This window comes from Otolemur garnettii, unplaced genomic scaffold (genome assembly GCF_000181295.1).
Source record: "Otolemur garnettii isolate 467f Iridium unplaced genomic scaffold, OtoGar3 scaffold00225, whole genome shotgun sequence".
Lineage (NCBI taxonomy): Eukaryota > Metazoa > Chordata > Mammalia > Primates > Galagidae > Otolemur > Otolemur garnettii.
In genome coordinates this window covers 697,560-716,561 of record NW_003852620.1, presented here as the reverse complement: position 1 = coordinate 716,561, position 19,002 = coordinate 697,560, and the positions used below count along the sequence as shown (strand labels likewise).

Here is a 19,002-nt window from a genome sequence, read left to right as displayed (position 1 = left end):
GGCGCCTGTAGTCCCAGCTACTTGGGAGGCTGAGGCAGGAGACTCGCTTGAGCCTCGGAGTTGGAGGTTGCAGTGATCGTGATGCCATGGCACTCTACCCAGGGGGATAGCTTGAGGCTCCATCTCAAAAAAAAAAAAAAAAAGGAGCAACCAGACTGACTCTCCCAACAAAGAGCTGGGGAATGTTTAAAGGGCAGAGAGAGGGCTGGGCGCAGTGGTTCACAGGAGTTCAAGACCAGCCTAAGCAAGAGTGAGACCCCATGTCTTAAAAATATAGCTGGGCATTGTGGCAGGCACTTGTAGTTCCAGCTACTTGGGAGGCTAAGGCAAGAGAATCACTTGAGCCCAAGAGTTTGAGGTTGCTGTGAGCTATAATGCTATGTCACTCAACTCCAGGGCAACTGAGTGAGACTGTCTTAAATAAATAAATAAAGTAGTAGTGGGAGAAGGGTTGATGCCATAGCCTATAGAGGTGGAGTTTTCTTGGTAACCACCCATCTGGCAATCACACTTTTCCATACATTGCATTTCTCATTAGTATGTTAAATCTCCACCCTTAGGGTAGCCTTAAAATAAGGCAAAATGTCTATGAGTGGTCAACCTTGGGCTTCATCTTGGTAGTAACCAGTTTGTGTTGGCTTTGACTGGGGCCAGCAGACTCCTGCTCCAGTGGTTGCCATGCACTATTAAAGGAAGCAGAACAACCTTCTGTTGCAAAGGGGTGTTAATCATTTTCAAAGCTTTTGTTCAGTATTATAAGCAGACTTAAGCTTTAGCTCAAGGCTCAGGCAGGTAGTCAAAGTCCACCAACCTATACTATCACACTACAACCATGCCCTTGCCTGTGTCCCTCCTCTCCTCCTGCACCACCCCCAGCCCAGCCTACCTGACCCCTGCCCCACCTGTCCCAGCCTTCCACCCAACAGAAGGTAGGTGCAGATTTGCACTCACGTGTTTGCTCTTTGCAAAAGGTCCCCGGCTCGGCGCCTATAGCTCAACCGGCTAAGGCGCCAGCCACGTACACCTAAGGTGGCGGGTTCGAATCCCCAGCCCGGACCCGCCAAACAACAATAATGGCTGCAACCAAAAAATAGCCGGGCGTTGTGGCGGGCGCCTGTGGTCCCAGCTACTTGGGAGGCGGAGGCAGGAGACTCGCTTGAGCCTAGCAGTTGGAGGTTGCTGTGAGCTATAATGCCATGGCACTCTACCCAGGGGGACAGCTTGAGGCTCTGTCTCAAAAAAAAAGGTCCCCAGGGATGTATGGGCTGGACTAACCCTACCAGGAATGTGTCCCAAATGATGCTCCACCACCAACTTCACTCTCCCACAGATGGCTCTGCCAGCCTGCTGCTGCCCTTCCGTCCTGCTCCACCTCGCCAGGCCCCCTACCTGGTTCCCATAGAACTGTGGGACTGGGGACAGCCAGCACTGAGCAGCACTGCCACAGTGACTGTCAGCGTGTGCCGCTGTCGACCTGATGGTTCCGTGGTCTCCTGCCGGCCCGAGGCTCAGCTCTCAGCCACTGGGCTTAGCACTGGTGCCCTGCTTGCCATCGTCACCTGTGTGGGTGCCCTGCTTGGTGAGTCAGGCCATGTTGAGACATAGGTGTGGGACCTGGGCCTGCAGGGGTGTGGAGAAGAATCAGACCCTTGGACATAGGGAAATCACCCTACCGCCAGAAGGACCCTCATGCCTGGATTATCTTACCACCTGACACATCCAAGAGAAAAGCTCAGGCTTCGTATCCCTGACTTGCCTTTCTGTAATGACAGTAACAAGCCATAAAAAGTAATTATTGAGCCCCTACTCTGTGCTAAGTATGGTACTGGACACATCGCTCATGCTAGTTCATTTCATCTTGTCAACAACCCTAAGAGGTCAGTATGTTTTGTACACAAGTAAGCCAAAGGTTCAGAGGAAATCAAGCAATTTCCCATGGGCACACAGTGAGTAAGGGATGAAGTGAGAATTCAAAGCAAGATTTGCCAGATGTCAAACCTAGGGCTTGCAACCCCTGGGCCACACTGCCTTCTCTACCGCCTGTTGGGTCCGCCAGTCTGCATGGAGCCTGGCTTCCCTGGCCCTGCAGCTCACAGCTAGTGTGCCCATCTCTCGTTCAGCCCTTGTGGTGCTCTTCGTGGCTTTGCGGCGCCAGAAACAAGAAGCACTGATGGTACTGGAGGAGGAGGATGTTCGGGAGAACATCATCACCTACGACGACGAGGGCGGCGGTGAGGAGGACACCGAGGCCTTCGACATCACGGCCCTGCAGAACCCTGATGGGGCGGCCCCGCCAGCACCCAGCCCTCCCGTGCGCCGCGACGTGCTGCCCCGGGCCCGGGCTCCGCGCCAGCCCAGGCCACCGGGCCCTGCCGACGTGGCCCAGCTCCTGGCACTGAGGCTCCGCGAAGCGGATGAGGACCCCAGCGTGCCCCCTTACGACTCGGTGCAGGTGTATGGCTACGAGGGCCGGGGCTCCTCCTGCGGCTCCCTCAGCTCCCTGGGATCCAGCAGCGAAGCCGGCGGAGCTCCTGGCCCGGCAGAGCCGCTGGACGACTGGGGTCCCCTCTTCCGCACCTTGGCTGAGCTGTATGGGGCAAAGGAGCCCCCAGCCCCCTGAGTACCACAGAGGGGTGGCACAGGCCCTCTGAGTGAGCCCCACGGGGTCCAGGCAGGTGGCAGCAGCCCAAGGGCCCAGGCTTCTTCCTTTCCCTGTGTCCCTTCTTCCTTCCCCAGGGCACCCTGGCTGTTCCCTCCCTGTCCTCCTGAGTCCGTCTGTTTGTCTCTCTCCAGGGATCCTTGTCTGTGTCTGTGACACTCTCCCCATGTCCTGGTCTAGGTTTTGTGGCTCTGATGCTGAGCCTGTGTCCTCTCACTGTGATTCCTCTCCTTTCTCTGTGGCTGTCTGTCTCTGCAGTTGGAAATCTCTCTCACACACACTGTTCGGTCTGCCTTGCACACACACATGCTCTGTTTCTGTCTCCTGCCCACATCTCCCTTCTTTCTCTGGGTCCCTGTGACTGGCTTTTGGTTTTTTTCTGTTGTCCATCCCCCAAATCAAGAGAAACTTCCAGCACTGCTGCCCACCCTCCTGCAGGGGATGCTCTGCCCCAGGTCAGTGCCTCCAGACTGTGGGGCAAGGGGTGGCTGAAGCCCCTCCCCATTCACTGCCTCTGACCAGCTCTACTGTCCTTACAGACCTGCCCGCATGGTTCCATCCATCACTCATGGCCTCATCCTGGCTCCACTGGCCTCCAGCAGAGAGAGGGAACCAGCGCCTCCCAGGGCGAGAGCTCCAGCCTCCCACGTGGCCACCTCCCTGGAGCTCTGCCCAGCTGTCAGCCTGCCCTGGGCATCCCAGCTCTGGGCATTGTCTTGTGTGCTTCCCAGGCCCCAGGGGAGCAGAGAAAGGGGGAGGCAGCTGGGGAAGGGGAAAAAGGGAGGAAGGGGAGGGGCCTCCATCTCTAATTTCATAATAAACAAACACTTTATTTTGTAAAGCTGGAGCCCTGCTTCTGTTTCTGCACTTCAGTTTCTGTACAGAGCTTTGTTGTAAAGCCTGGGAGGACAGCCCTGTCTCCTCCCTGTTTCTTCTCTTCTCCTTGGGGGCAAAGACACTCAAGTCCCTCTAGAGGAGGATTTAGGCTCTTTCTAGGGAATAAGGGGGTAACAACTCTGTACCCCACTCCCACCAGCAACTCTCTGGGTTCCTGCTCACCTCACATTGTCCAAGGAAAGTAAGGTGTAAGGACTGGCCACAGGGGAGGAGGTGCGGAAGAATTAGAAGGTGAGAGCTACTGAGAAGAGGAGATAAAAGACTAAGAGGAGGGGGTTCCACCAGGAAAATCATGTGGATGGGAGACAACGGGGCCAGGGGGTGGGGGGCAAGCCAGCCTTTTCTGGGACCTGTAGTGCCAACTGGAGAAAGTGTGGGCCAGGGTAAAATGGTCCCACTGAATATGGGCCTGTAGCTCCTACCTTTAACTCTGCCCCAGACCATGGTCTTAGTCTTTCTGAAGCACAAAGGAGGAGGGAGAGACACCAGGGACGTGGCTGTTGAGGGGCTGAATCAAGGTCAACTAGGGTGGGAGCTGAGCAGGAACTGCCTGCTTCTCCCAGTGTCCACTCTCTGAGGAAGAGAAGGGATCTGCCCAGGAACCAGCAAGAGAATCCAGGCCTCTGAACTCCAGGCAAGGCTCCTAGAGGCACATGCAAGTGGGCGGATTAAAAGGTATGGGGTGCTAGCCACTTCCCAGAGGGGAAGCTGCCTCAATGTGCACATGCTTCCCATGCCTTCCACACTTGCTTGATAAGGGCAATCAGGTAGTGGGGAAACATGCCTTCCTTTGCTAAAGGCTAGCAGCCTGGACCCCTAACAGCCCAAGGACCTGTGCAAGGCCTCAGGAAACTGGGAGAAGGCAGCACCCCAAGCAAGGCATCAGAGGACACAAGGTCTTCCAGGTCAGGGCAAAAGGCAAATTCTCTGCCCCTTTGGTCTCACCCTGATTCTGCATCAAATATTCAGGGATTACTGGAGAAATGGAGGAAATTATCTGGGCCACTGTTAGGTAGGGAGGAATACACTGGAATGGGATGCTGACTTTTGCCTTTCCGGCCCTCCCTAACACCTTCCTGGGGTCCTCCCCCAGCTCATAAAAACTTAGAGGAAGGGTGGTGCCTGTAGCTCAAAGGAGTAAGGCGCCAGCCTCATATGCCAGAGGTGGAGGGTTCAAACCCAGCCCCAGCCAAAAAAAACCCCGGCAAAAACAATAACAACAAATTGTTAAAAAATAGAGTCTGAGGTTGCTGTGAACTATGACATCAGGGTACTCTACTGGGGCAACAAAGTGAGACTCTCTCTCAAAAAAAAAAAAAAAAAAACTTAGAGGAAAATAACAGGGAACAGGGAAACAGGCTTGTCAGCAAAGCCCATGGGCTTACCTCTGGTCTCAAATACCTCATCCTCTGGAAGGACAGAACCTGTCAAGGGAGGTTAGACAGGACTGTAGACAGGACTGTAGAAAGAAGGGATAGGGCAAAGAGAGAGGAGATGGAAGAAGGAGAGGTTTCCCCTCTGGCCCTGCACTCTCAGTCTGGGATCAACCCTCCTTCTCCAGTTTGGGGGTGGGAGGAGACACCAAGCATCTCAAGGGGAGGGAGCTGCCAGCCGTTCCCAGTGCCCTTGCATGGGCTCAGGTGGCCATCCCAGGCCCTGAGCCACTCCTCCCTCCCTGAGAGCCTCAGAATAGAATTGGGATGATGAGGAAGTAGAGAACTGATGGCATGAGCCCTGCCTCCCCCCTTACTCTGGAGCACAGCCAGCCCCAAAAGAAGAGACAAGGCCTGGCATTCTTCCCATTTGAGGCTGCTGTCCTTATTCAGGTGTTGCTCTTTTTCTTTAAATCTATTTCCTGTCTCCACACACAGGAATTGCACCATGTCACCTGCCACACTCACATGCACACACCCATCCTGTATCGCTTGCCTACACTTGGGAACAAGACCAAACCCACATCTGTGGGCGTGAATACGCCCCCTCTTATGCCTGCACCATTCCAACACTGGAGCCCTGTGCAGAAGCTGCCCCTCCGCACATGTTCCTCCCGAACTAGGCTGTCCCAGGGGTCATAAGTGACCCTGGGTTATGGATCTCAGAGTTCTACATCTCCACTGAGTCTGGAGAGTGGGCAAAAGGAGAAGAAGGTTGCTGTGGAGGCCACTGGTCAGACTCCTTGATCCTGGCTTGAAGCCCAGTCCTTTGGTATCGGGCACCTTTCTGTGGTCCCCTTTCTTACCACAAGTGCCCATTGCTGTCCTTTCTGGGGCTGGCCTTTCCTCTCTCCTCCCCAGTCATCCCCTGATGGTCACAATCTGGCCAGCTCCTGCTAGAAGAATTCTTAGCCTGGGATGCAGGCTCAGGGCTCAGGGCTCAGGGTAGAGGTGGGAGAAGGTCTCCAGGAGGAAAGACAAATGGCTGTTATTCTTGGGACTGGGATGTGGGATGTAACGTTCTTCCAGCCCCACCTCCTGGCGTTTTGTCTCCCATTTGGTCCAGAAAGAGGGGCAGTAACCCTACTGAAGCTGTCAGCCTCCAAGCCAGAGCTTCCAAGGAAGCTGGAATAGGGACAAGATGGGCAGGAGACAGTTCCCCCTGGCATAGCTACTTCCTTCTCAGTGGCAGCATCAGGAAGGACAGACTGGAAAGAAGGCAAAAGGAAGAAAGGAGGCCAAGTCTGGCAGTGGAACCCAGACCTGGAGGGCTGGACAGCAGGGCCATAGGGGCCATCTTTGTGCCTGGAAGGTAAGGCTAGATGCTGGGGCTTCCCTGACCACACCCCTGCAATCCTTCAGGGGTCACTCATCCCTGGCCACCCGGCAGAGGCTTTACGCAGCTACCCTCTCCCTCCACATCACTCCCCAGAAACCTGCAGGGAAGAGCAGAAAGGCAGGGCAGGGGCCTCAGGAGCCTACAGAGCACAGGCTCTAGAGGGGAAGGCCTGGCTCTAAGCCTTTTCTCTGGCACTTACTATATGACACTGGCACATCACATAACCCTTTGAACCTGAAGGAAGGATAATATTTACCTCAAAGTGTTGTCATTAGAACTGCCATCAGTAGGCTCAGAGCCTGTAGCTCAGCAGCTAGGGCTCTGGGTTGGTGGGTTTGAATCGGCCTGGGCCTGCCAAACAACAATGACAACTACAACAAAAAAATAGCCAGGCTTTGTGGCGGGCACCTGTAGTCCCAGCTACCTGAGAGGCTGAGGCAAGAGAATTGCTTAATCCCCAAAAGTTGGAGGTTGCTGTGAGCTGTGACACCAAGACACTCTATCAAGGGCAACATAGTGAAACTCTGTCTCCAAAGGAAAAAAAAAAAAAAAAAAGAATTGCTGTCAGTAAAGGACTAATTCTTATCATTACAGTCAAGGCAGAGGAGGGCAGAAGAGAAAAGCCAGCACACCAGGAGGTGTGGTCCCTTACTACATCAGGCTGGGCCACCATTCCCTCCTCATCCGGAGAGGGGCTGTTCTCCCCACCATCCCACTTCACCAGTGGGAAAAAGCCACCAGGAAAAAGAAATGCTGTGACAAAGGACTAAAACTAAAATAGGGTGGGGATGGGATAGAAAAAAGCAAAAAAGAAGATGGCAAGAAAATAGGGTCTAGCACCTAGCACAGCATCTGGCATGCAGCAGACACACTGCACGTGTTTGTTGAAAGACAGACGTGGTACCCAGGAGGCAGCTGGCCCAACCCAGTGGGCATCAACAAGAACCTGTTGGAAAAAGCCATCAATAGTTCTGAGAGGCAGAAAGGACAGAGACTTGGAACAAATGAAGCTGGCAACTCATAAAGCTGGAACCAGATCTTGTGAGGCTGCTCCCAACAGACCCCCATCCCTGCTGCCCCTCCTCTCACTCATGTCCTGGAGCCCCTCAAGTCCTGCCACTTCTCACAGCACCTCAGTGCCTGCTGGCATCTTGGAGTCTCCTGGTGTCACCTCCCTGGCCCCCGCAGAGAGCTCTCCATCTTCCCCAGATATGTGGGTAGTGGCAGGCTCAGGATGGGCCTGGCAGGCCTCCTCTTCCAGTGCTGGCTCCCGGAGCTCCTGCAGCTCTTTGTACAGCACACAGGCGTCATTGCGTGACACATACTCCCATCCACTCTCCCGCACGTGGAAAAGGTCTACAGAACCCCCCGAATAAGCATCACGGTGTGTGGCATGGGCCACAGCACATCGAGCCAGGGCATAGGCTTCCTGGGTGGTCATGTCGTAACGGTAGCCACGGTCTAGCACGCCGTAGGCATAGGGAGATCCAGAGCCCACGGAGAAGATGTCTCCCTGCAGGCGGGTGCCATCACTGTAGACATAAAAGAGGGCAGGACCAGAGCAGTCCCAGCCACACAGGGCAGTGGCCACACACAGATCCAGCCCCCGGTACCGAGACATCATGGCTGACAAGAGCTTGGCAGCACTGGCCACACTGGGCAATTGACCCTCCCTCAGTGCCCGAAGCCGAAGCTCCCGCTGCAGCACCCGATACCATGTGGCACAGTCAGCAGAAGTGCCAGAGGTGGTACCTAGGAGGTGCTGGTGCACAGGGATGACCTTGCACGAGGCTGGACATGCCACGTAGCTGCCACAGGAGGAACGCGTGTCAGCTGCAGCTATGACTCCATGTTGAAAGCGGAAGGCCAGTGTGGTGGTGCCGTGGGCCAGCCTGGGACCACGCATCTGTAGAAAGGCTTGAGGATCACAGCCCCGGGGCATAGCCCAGCCAGCAGACTGGGGCAGGTGAGGTGATAGTCTCTGGGTGTCAGGCACCTGCCACTTGCACACATCCTGCAGCGCCATCACCGGGGCTGAGTGAAGGTTGGAAGAAGCAGGGCAGGGATTTGGGGCTGGGGTCAGGTGGGGAAAGAGGGACGCAATAGAGAAGCTGGGCTGCAGCCAGAACGAGCAAGAAAGACATGTGAGCCAGCGCTTCTTTTCTCCCAAACTCAAATCAGGCCTTGGGATTGGCTGATAGAGCAGACCCCTCCTCTTTAGAGGACTGCTGAGGGGGCAGACGATGTGAGCAGGGGAGTCCCCAGCACTGGGAAGACGCTGCCCTATCCATCAGACCTTCACCTTCTGTTGTCCATGATGCATCTGAGAGTCACCCAAAGAGTCTCCTGCCTGTCATCCTCCAGCTATCTGGAGTGGGGCAGGGGCTGGAGTAGCTTAAAGGAAAGCAGGCAGTGTGAAAGAAGGGGGGCTAGGCTCCTATCATGTTTCCTGGGCAGGGCATTAGGCATGCCAAGACAAAAAGGCCCTTCCCTGTAAAGACAAGTGGTGCTTTGATGCAGTCAGAAGAGTGCTGCAAATTCTCAGAGGCAGGAGACTCTCCGAGGTGTGGAAGAAGGGAATTCTGAGGCTCAGGTCACACTTTCAACTCAAGGGCAAGATGGCAAAAGAAAAACGGACTGAGGCAAGGGACAAAAGAGAAGAGAGCAAGAGAGTTTCGTATGGGGAGAAGGAGAAAGACGCTCAGATGCCTTCCAGAAAGGCAGATCACTGAGAAGTGAGGGAAAATAGAATCTGGAGCACTCTTTCTCCTCTGCTTTTATTGATTTTTGATTTTTTGATTTTTTTTTATTGTTGGGAATTCATTGAGGGTACAAGAAACCAGATTACGCTGATTGCATTTGTTATCTCCTCTACTTTTAAATATGTCCTTCTACCTGCACACAGAGATGATGTTCCTGACAGCTCTCTGGCAGCATAGCTTCTTTAACTTATATTAAAGTTCTGAGGATGTAGCCGTAAGAATCTAGCAGCCCTCTCTCTCCTGGTCTCTCTTCTGCCCAATAGTTAACAGTGGCAAGAGAGCCGTTTGTAGTTCCAGGGCAAGAGAAACAACTGACCTTGACCCCATATTGAATCAAAGTCTTGGACCAACTGGGTGTGGACCAAGGGTGGGGCTGGAGGACCCTGACAGCTGGTCCTTCAGAAAGCTGATATGGCTCGGCGCCTATAGCTCAACCGGCTAAGGCGCCAGCCACGTACACCTAAGGTGGCGGGTTCGAATCCCCAGCCCGGACCCGCCAAACAACAATGACGGCTGCAACCAAAAAATGGCCGGGCGTTGTGGCAGGCGCCTGTGGTCCCAGCTGCTTGGGAGGTGGAGGCAAGAGACTCGCTTGAGCCCAAGAGTTGGAGGTTGCTGTGAGCTGTAATGCCACGGTACTCTACCCAGGGGGACAGCTTGAGGCTCTGTCTCAAAAAAAAAAAAAAAAAAAAAAAGAAAGCTGATATATACTGAGGCAGAGAGATAAGCTGCAACTACTTCTAGCACCATATGGAATATGTATATTTTATTAAACACTGCAGTTCAAGGTGGTGCTATCACACCCACACACAAAGAAAAGTACCTGGGTCCTCCAGACATTATGATGGTGGGGCTGTGCCATCAAAGTCTGCTGGGATCTCAGCAGCAAGGGCAAGTGTAAACATGTCACAAGAAGACTGGAGAAATCAGGAGGGTGTGCCAAGGTCCAACCCATCCTTCTCCCTGCCTTTGTGTAAGACCACCTGGGAACATTACTGAAGAGAACAGAATATGTCCTCTTTCTAAAGACTAAATCTTAGACTCTATGTAGATATGGATTGCCACCCCTGGGCCAGGCCATTATCAAGAGAGATTTGGACAGCTGAACGTCCTCCTACTTGAACACCCTCCAGTCTCCCACTCTAATCTCATCCTCCATAGGGATGTGTTTTCCTAAGGTATCACTCAAATGCTCCATCTCTTCTGCTAAGAAACCTTAAAGGGCTACAAGATAAAATCAAAAACTACCTCTTCTGCCTCAAGCTGTCGTTTAAGACCCAAATCCATCCATCACAATCTCTTTTTACTCTATTCCTAACACATTTCCCACCTCCCTCTCACCTATTTGGACCTTATGCCACAAAGTCTCTCTTACATACTGCCTACTGTGATAACCCTTCCTGAGTGAGTACAGGCTGAGAGAGGAGAGAGGCTGTGGGTTTGAGAAGCAACGGGACCTAAGTGGTATTTAGAGAAGTGAACCCAGACCTCCCTGACAAAGCCATCCTGGACCTTCAACTTCTTCCCAGTCTATACTAACTTCTTCCCCCACCTCTAAATTACAGCAATTATCTTCTTTTTTTTTTTTTTTTTTGAGGTGGAGTCTCATTTTCTTGCCCAGGCTAGAGTGTTGTGGTGTCAGCCTAGCTCACACCAACCTCAAACTCCTGGGCTCAAGTGAACCTCTAGCTTCAGCCTCCCAGAGTGTTAGGATTACAGGTGTGAGCCACTGCATCCAGCCTATAGCACTTATCTTTCATACTTCTTTCTCTTGGCTCAAGTCATCCTCTTGCCTCACCCCCCACCCCAAGTAGCTGGGACTACAGGCACCCACCACCATGCCCCTGCTAGTTTTTCTATGTTTAGCAGAGACGGGGTCTCACCCTTGCTCAGGCTGGTCTCGAACTCCAGCAATCCACCCACCTCGGCCTCCCAGAATGCAAGGATTACAGGCATGAGCCTCAGTACCCAGCCTTGTACTTCTCCTTTGTGAAGACTCCCATGAGTAGGGACCTTGGAGCAAAGAACTAATGTCAGGTAGGTCAGGAATGGCTCATGGAAGGTCCTGAATATCATGCTTGCTGAGTAGCTTCAACTTTACAGAACATTTTTAAACAGGTAAGTGTTAACATTAAAATAGTACTTTAGGGCGGTGCTGTGGCTCAAAGGAGTAAGGCGCCAGCCCCATATGCCACAGGTGGTGGGTTCAAACCCAGTCCCGGCCAAAAACTGCAAAAAAAAATAATAATAATACTTTAGGGCTCGGCACCCATAAAGTGGTTACGGCGTCAGCCATGTGCACTAAAAGTGACAGATTTGAACCTGGCCAGGCCAGCTAAACAACAATGACAACAGCAACAACAAATAGCTAGGGGGGTGGCACCTGTGGCTCAAAGGAGTAGGACGCTGGCCCCGTATACAGGAGGTGGCGGGTTCAAACCCAGCCCTAGCAAAAACCTGCAAAAAAAATAGCCAGGCATTGTGGCGGGCACCTGTAGTCCCAGCTACTTGGGAGGCTAAGTCAAGAGAATTGCTTAAGCCCAAGAGTTTGAGGTTGCTGTGAGCCGTGACACCAAGGCACTCTACCAAGGGCAACATAGTAAGACTCTGCCTCAAAAAAAATAAATAAATAAAATAGTACTTTACGAAAATCTGATGTTTGCATAATGAATTAAAGAGTGGAAGTTTAGGCCCAGAAAATCAGTTAGGAGGATATTTCAGTCATTCAAGAAAGAGGAAATTGGTCAGCGCCTGTGGCTCAAATGAGTAAGGTGCCAGCCCCATATGCCAGAGGTGGTGGGTTCAAACCCAGCCCTGGCCAAAAAAAAAAAAAGAAAGAAAGAGGAAATTAGAAGCCAAAGGTGGTATCAGTTGCACTGAAAAAGAATGTGAGAAATAGCACAGGAAGGAAGAATAAACAGGACTTGTCAACCCATGAGATGTGGATGAAAAAGAGGAGTTGTAAAAGATGATCTAGGTCTTCAAGCCTCTGTACCTGGAAGAACATTGCTGTCATTCTTTCACATGTTCATTTGGCAGACAGTTCATTATGCACACAGTGACCACAGAGATGAACAGCAGAGAAATACCTGTCTTTAAGGTAGGCTCTCACAATCCTGCCAGGTGCCACAGTGGCTCACACCTGTAATCCTAGCAGCTCTGGAGTTTGGGACCAGCCTGAGCAAGACCAAGACCCCATCTCTAAAACTAGCCAGGCATTGTGGCAGGCGCCTGTAATCCCAACTACTTGGGAGGCTAAGGCAAGAGAATTACTTGAGCCCAAGAGTTTAAGTTTGCTGTGAGCTATGACAACATGGCACTCTACCAAGGGTGACAAAGTAAGAGTCTGTCATAAATAAATAAATACAAGCTCACAGTTCTGGCTTCAGAGTTCCAGGGTTAGAGCATGGATCTTGTAAAACCTCACAGTCCAGTAGGAGATAAATGTACACTTCTAACAGGTAAAATGTTAAAGTGCCTTAAGGAGGTGCAAATGCCATTAGTGGCAGAGGGAAAAGAAGTCAGAAGCAGTAGTTGCATTGTAGGATGAATGCAAAATAACACCTGCTCAGTAAACAGAGGCACTCTGCCTTTCCACACTATCCAAGTGTGAGACACAGATAAAGATCTCCTGCCTCACTACATTCTGATGACTAGTCTTAGAAATGGTGGTCAAACTTCAGTGTTAAACATACAGCACATGCAGAGTCTGCTGAGGCAGAAGAGGGGCTGAGTTTGGTATCAGAGGAAAGGGTAATTCTGATGTTGATAGATGTTGCTGCTGGAATCCAACAAGGAAGGCCAGACACTGACTTCATAGAACCATAAAGCAGGAGGCAACATTTCATACATATGCCCACTTCCTGGCTTGTTATAGTTCCCAAAAGAGCTGAAAAATGAAGGTGGGTGGAGGGAGGAAGAGGCAATGAAATATAGCACTTTCCTGAATAAAGAGCATCGTCTTAGCAAGCTGAAGTTAGAGAATCTCTTGGTATATCTTTATGAAGCTTCAACTCTCCTCCAGGCTCTGAGCTGGTAAATTACTATTGACTCCATTATTCAGATGCTGAATTGAGAAGCTAGTTTGTGGATTACTGGGCACTTTGTTTTTCCTTCTTTATTCTTCTATCTGCCTTGTAGGCAATTCATTACTTCTTATAATTTCCACCAGGCAGTAGGAGAAAAGAGAATGAATATTGAATCTAAAGGATTGGTTCAGTAAAAAACAGTTGTGGTGTGGAAACTAACAAGAGGTACAGCACTTTAGTTGTGCTTTTCACCACAAATTACTGTGGTTTAACTAGGGAAAGGTTTCAAAGTAGATGATTATTTCACCCAAACTTAGAGGGTGCCCTTAAACAAAATGGCAACCCCAGGTGCATTGTCAGGGTGACGAAGCAGTAGCGATGTAATGTGTTGCTTGGACACCAAGCTGGGCGGGGACGACTTACCGCTAAAGATTCAGAAACGATTTTCAACCAGTCACGCCCTTCTCAAAGATGGCCGAATCCGCTTTCGTCACGCAACAAGGAAGTTTCCAATCACTTCTTATGAATTTGAGGTTAATCTGAGCCAGTACTGCTTGCATGACCAAAGTCAAGGTGGCAGCCACATCCATTTAGAATTTAAGAGTAGCGCAGCCGTTTACTTTTTTTAAAACCCCTCTCGGTGAAAATAGTCCTTTGCGTCTGGCTCTTTGAAGGTGTAGTTGCCAGGAGTCAAAATGGCTCCTCCTGGAAATAGATTTAATAGGATGTGAAGCTGTGACGGCAAGGCGTTGCCCGGCCTATCTTGCTTAGTGTTCTTGGAATTAGTTCCTCTTGCCCTCACTAGACATGGCGCTGGCCAGCGTGTTGGAGAGACCGCTACCGGTGAACCAGCGCGGGTTTTTCGGACTCGGGGGTCGTGCAGATCTGCTAGATCTGGGTCCTAAGAGTCCCAGTGATGGGCTGAGCCTGGTCGCGCCCAGCTGGGGTGTCCCAGAGGAGCCAGGAATCGAAATGCTTCATGGAACCACCACTCTGGCCTTCAAGGTGCGAATCCAGCAGCCTTACCAGACTGAGTCCCAAACCCCCGCGCTTTTTCTGGCCTGCCAGTCAGAACGGAGTCCGCGGTGGCTGCAGCCACTAAACCCAGGCGGAGGTTCAGTCCTCTTGTCTGGACCCTAGCGATTTCGCTGTTTCTTTGCCCCAGGAGGCCTCGGTCCTCGCCCTGGTCGGAGAGCGGGGCAGTGGGGATGGAGATAATTGGGGGAAGGAACCCGAGACAGCTTGGTGTAACCTGGTCATAAAGATGAGCCTTAGAAGAGGAAAATCTGTTGAAAATATTCACTGGGCGGCCCTTCTAGTTAAGGGCAACCGAAGTTTTGTGGCTTTGGGCGGGGAGAATGTTTGGTGAGCTCTGTATGTAGTTGGGGAACATTGTACTAAAAGCCACACAATTGGCGTTCTGGCCCAGCTCTGCAATAACCAACTGCAGATTTGGGATAGGTCCTTTGATCCCTCTGAACTTGTTTCCTCGTCTATAAAATGAATTTAGTACTAGTTATAGCCATTTCAAGGGTATGATGTGAAGAATGATCTGTGAAGTATGACAGGACAGAGAAAGAGCTGTGCTGGGTTTGCATAGGTGCAAAAGGAAACGTCAATGTTTTTGTGATCCGATGTGGTCTGTTTTGTGTTTTCCTCTGATCTTAACAGTTCCGCCACGGAGTCATAGTTGCAGCTGACTCCAGAGCTACAGCGGGTGCTTACATTGCCTCTCAGACGGTAAAGAAGGTGATAGAGATCAACCCCTACCTGTTGGGCACCATGGCTGGGGGTGCAGCAGATTGCAGCTTCTGGGAGCGGCTTTTGGCTCGTCAATGTCGAATCTATGAGCTCCGAAATAAGGAGCGCATCTCTGTAGCAGCTGCCTCTAAACTGCTTGCCAATATGGTGTATCAGTACAAAGGCATGGGGCTGTCCATGGGCACCATGATCTGTGGCTGGGATAAGAGAGGCCCTGGTAAGTTAAGCTACAATCACATAATCCTTGGACTGACACTACAGAGAGGAGGGGTTGGATAGAGAGATGAATGAAAGGGCTTATGTCAGTGCTGAGGATGTGTTGATTAGGTTCTTGGCCCCTTCCTTCTTTTTGTTCAAGGAAGGCCCTCTAGTGTAGGAAAAGGCATAAAGTTAGACCAGCTGTGTCACTGACTACCTCTGACCTTAGGTGCTTATTTTCTCAGCCTGTTTCTTCATCGGCTACTTTGGTTAAGTGAGGTAAATGTAAAGCAGTTATTGCAGTGTCTAGCACATATTTCTCTTTCTGTCTTCCACAAAATGGTAAGACCTAGAAAGAATTGTATTTGAGAATTAAATTAGACAATAGACATAAGAACTCTAGCTAGCACTAATAGAAATATATAATGTGAGCCACACATGTAATGTAAAATTTTCCTATAGCTTTAGCACTCCTGGAGGCTGAGATAGGCAGATGCTTGAGCTCAGGAGTTCAAGACCGGCCTGAGCAAGAGCAAGACCCTGGGGCAGCGCCTGTGGCTCAGTGGGTAGGGCGCTGGCCATATATACCAAGGGTGGCAGGTTCAAACCCAGCCCTGTCAAACTGCAACAAAAAAATAGCTGGATGTTGTGGTGAGCGCCTGTAGTCCCAGCTACTCAGGAGGCTGAGGCAAGAGAATCGCCTAAGCCCAGGAATTGGAAGTTGCTGTGAGCTATGTGATCCCACGACACTGTACCGAGGGCGATAAAGTGAGACTCTGTCTCTACAAAAAAAAAAGAAAAAAGAGCAAGATCCTGTCTCTACTAAAAATAGAAAAATTAGCCAGGTGTTATGGATACAACTGTAGTCCCAGCCACCTGGGAGGCTGAGGCAAGAGGATCACTTGAGCCCAAGAATTTGAGGTTGCTGTGAGCTAACCTGACACTACATTACTCAACTCCAGTGCAACAGAGTTAGACTCTGTCTCAAAAAAATAAAAACAGGCTCAACGCCCATAATTCAGGGGTTAGAGTGCCAGTTGACCACATACACCAGGGCTGGAGGGTGCAAACCCAGCCCAGGCCTGCTAAACAACAATGACAACTACAAAAAAAAAAAAAATAGCCAGGCATTGTGGTGGGCACCTGTAGTTCCAGCTACTTGGGAGGCTGAGGCAAGAGAATCACTTGAGCCTAAGAGTTACTGTGACACCACAGCACTATTTTCTTTTTTTCTAAAAAAAATGTTTTTCTTTTTTGTTCTCAAAAAAATAAAAATAAAATTTTCTTTTTTTTTTTTTTTATTTTGAAACAGAGTTTCATTATGTGACCTTTGGTAGAGTGCCTTGGAGTCACAGCTCACAGCAACCTCCAACTCATGGGCTTAAGCGATTCTCTTTCTTCCGCCTCCCAAGTAGCTGGGGCCACAGGTACCTGCCACAACACCCAGCTATTTTTTGGTTGCAGTTGTCATTGTCTTAGCATACATGGGCGGGGCTCCAACCGGCCAGCCTGGGTGTATGTGGCTGGTGCCCTACTCACTGAGCTACAGGCACAGAGCCAAAATAAAATTTTCTTGTAGCTGAGCATGGTGGTGTGCACCTGTGTCCTGTGTCCTGTCACTTGAACCCCAGGAATTCCAGGCCAGCCTGAAGAACATAGGCAGACCTTATCTCTTAAAACAAAAAAAGAAAAAAATGTTCTCATGAATATATTTAAAAAGTAAAAAGAAGCAGGTAAAATTAATTTTAAGAATTCGTGGAATCCAAAATGTGGCAATAGCATTATTCCCGGTGCTCAGTAGCCACATGGATAGTGGCTACTGTATGGGACAGTAATGATCTAATACATGGTTGTCACTCAAAGGTTAACTATTTATTTTCTTTTTCTTCTAGAAAGTCTTTTATCTTTTTAGTAAAGCTGGACTACAGCTAGTCACTTTCTGTGTAATTTTTCCCTCTGTATGCTTAAAAATAGTTATTCTTTCCTCCTATTGTTTTTGCTTTATTCATTTACCTTCTTACTAAGTGCCTGGTTATTCTGTAGAACAATTACAGGGTACAATTTTTTTTTTTTTTTTTGAGACAGAGTCTCACTACATCACTCTCAGTAGGGTTCTATGGCATCACAGCTCACAGCCACCTTGGTGTATGTGGCTGGTGCAGTAACCACTGTGCTACAGGTGCCGACCGAGGATACTAGAATTTTTACTTGCTTTGGAATGAGGATAAAAAGAAATATAAAAAGTATTTGTTGGCTCAGCACCTGTGGCTCAAGTGGCTAAGGCGCCAGCCACATACACCTAAGGTGGCGGGTTCGAATCCAGCCCAGGCCCAACAAACAACAATGATGCCTGCAACCAAAAAATAGCTGGGCATTGTGGCGGGTGCCTGTGGTCCCAGCTATTTGGGAGGCTAAGGCAGGAGACTCGCTTGAGCCCAGGAGTTGGAGGTTGCTGTGAGCTGTGATGCCACAGTACTCTACCCAGGGTGACAGCTTGAGGCTCTGTCTCAAAAAAGAAAAAAAGAAAGTATTTGTTGGCTACCCAGTGAAGGTGAATGAGATTAAAAAGTGGATCTGAGGTAGCACCCGGGTGTCCTTTGCCCTTGGGTGTCCAAGCTAGATCGCCATGATGCTTGACTCCTCTGGAAGGCTCATAAGACAGCCTTTCTCTCTTGGTTCTGAAATGGCCTCCTAGCATCAGGATCTTCTCCTTCATGCAGAGAGCGTGACATGGGTCAGGAAGCTTCCTCAGGCTTCTTTCTGCTGGGCGGCCTGTGCATGGTGTGGGGCAGCGTTGTGGGGACCCATGCAGCTGATATTGGGGACGGTGTGGGCTGCCAGCCTGCTCTGGGCCTGTGGGGCTGGCCTCTACCTGGTCCAGCTCAAGCTAGATATGGCGCACAGGAGGCCCAGAAAAATCAGGCCAGCCTCCACCTGAGTTTAGCAACAGGACCATGACCCTGAGTACTGGGACATTAAAACTTGACCCTTTGCTCACTCCAAAAGGAAAAAAAAAAAAAAGCAGGTATAAGAGAGGAGCCCAGGATACTTTGTAAACTGAGACTTTTGTCTTTGAAAGGTATAAAAGAACAATTCCATTCATCTTGTATAGCCCTGGGAAGCATTTTGGAAATATTGCTGGGAACCCTTAGCTATTGGTTTTGTCAGGTAATGGAAACAATGGAAGAGAGTACAGGGACTAGGTAGCAAGGGAATCCCAGAGGCAAGAGTGTAACCTAAATTGTATCTTCTTGAAGAAGCTTCCCGACAACCCACCTCATTTTAGTGAGTCTGTCTGTTGCCTCATGAAGCAGACCAGGAGAGAGTCACAGATTCCTTAATCCATGGTTGAATGAGATAAATATCATTTAGAAAAAGAACCAGTCATCTGGGCACCTGTAGCTCAGTGGCTAGGGCTCTGGCCACATACACCAGGGCTGGCAGGTTTGATCCCGGCCCAGGCCTGCCAAACAACGACAACTGCAACAAAAAATAGCTGGGCGTTGTAGCAGGCACCTGTAGTCCCAGCCATTTGGGGGGCTGAAGCAAGAGAATCTCTTAAGCCCAAGAGTCTGAGGTTGCTGTGAGCTGTGACTCTGTGGCACTCTACCAAAGGTGCCATAGTGAGACTCTGTCTCAAAAAAAAAAAGAAAAAAGGCTCGGCGCCTGTAGCACAGTGATTACAGCATTAGCCACATACACTGAGGGTGGTGGGTTTGAACCCAGCCCAGGGTAGCTAAACAACAATGACAACTGTAACCAAAAAACAAAAAAAAAATTAGCCAGGCACAGTGGTGGGCAACTGTAGTCCCAGCTATTTGGGAGGCTGAAACAAGAGAACTGCTTGAGCCCAAGAGTTTGAGGTTGCTGTGAGCTGTGATGCCACAGCACTCTACCAAGGGCAACATAGTAAGACTCTTGTCTC

At 50.3% G+C, this 19,002-nt stretch overlaps 3 protein-coding genes across 3 annotated transcripts in view; 2 read left to right on the top strand and 1 right to left on the bottom strand.

Moving 5' to 3' along the window:
• CDH24 (cadherin 24) overlaps positions 1-3,500 on the top strand; it is an 11,372-nt gene extending 7,872 nt beyond the window's left edge. Inside the window, exons 11-13 of the mRNA XM_003801921.2 lie at positions 1,331-1,579; positions 2,121-3,114; positions 3,199-3,500. Of these exons, the coding sequence (XP_003801969.1) occupies positions 1,331-1,579; positions 2,121-2,620 (749 nt within the window). The 3' untranslated portion in view covers positions 2,621-3,114; positions 3,199-3,500. The remainder of the gene's footprint in view (positions 1-1,330; positions 1,580-2,120; positions 3,115-3,198) is intronic.
• Positions 3,501-7,264: 3,764 nt separating this feature from the next.
• On the bottom strand, positions 7,265-8,407 carry PSMB11 (proteasome subunit beta 11). Its single transcript, XM_003801920.2, has one exon. It carries the CDS (start codon positions 8,352-8,354, stop codon positions 7,452-7,454), a length of 903 nt encoding a protein of 300 aa, XP_003801968.1. The 5' UTR covers positions 8,355-8,407; the 3' UTR covers positions 7,265-7,451.
• A 5,257-nt stretch (positions 8,408-13,664) lies between these two features.
• Positions 13,665-19,002, top strand: part of PSMB5 (proteasome subunit beta 5) — a 6,632-nt gene continuing 1,294 nt past the window's right edge. Inside the window, exons 1-2 of the mRNA XM_003801919.1 lie at positions 13,665-14,123; positions 14,790-15,096. Coding sequence (XP_003801967.1) covers positions 13,926-14,123; positions 14,790-15,096 — 505 coding nt within the window. The 5' untranslated portion in view covers positions 13,665-13,925. The remainder of the gene's footprint in view (positions 14,124-14,789; positions 15,097-19,002) is intronic.

Bases quoted from the DNA above. Each gene is read 5' to 3' on its own strand.
- PSMB11 (XM_003801920.2), bottom strand. From the start codon at position 8,354: ATGGCGCTGCAGGATGTGTGCAAGTGGCAGGTGCCTGACACCCAGAGA.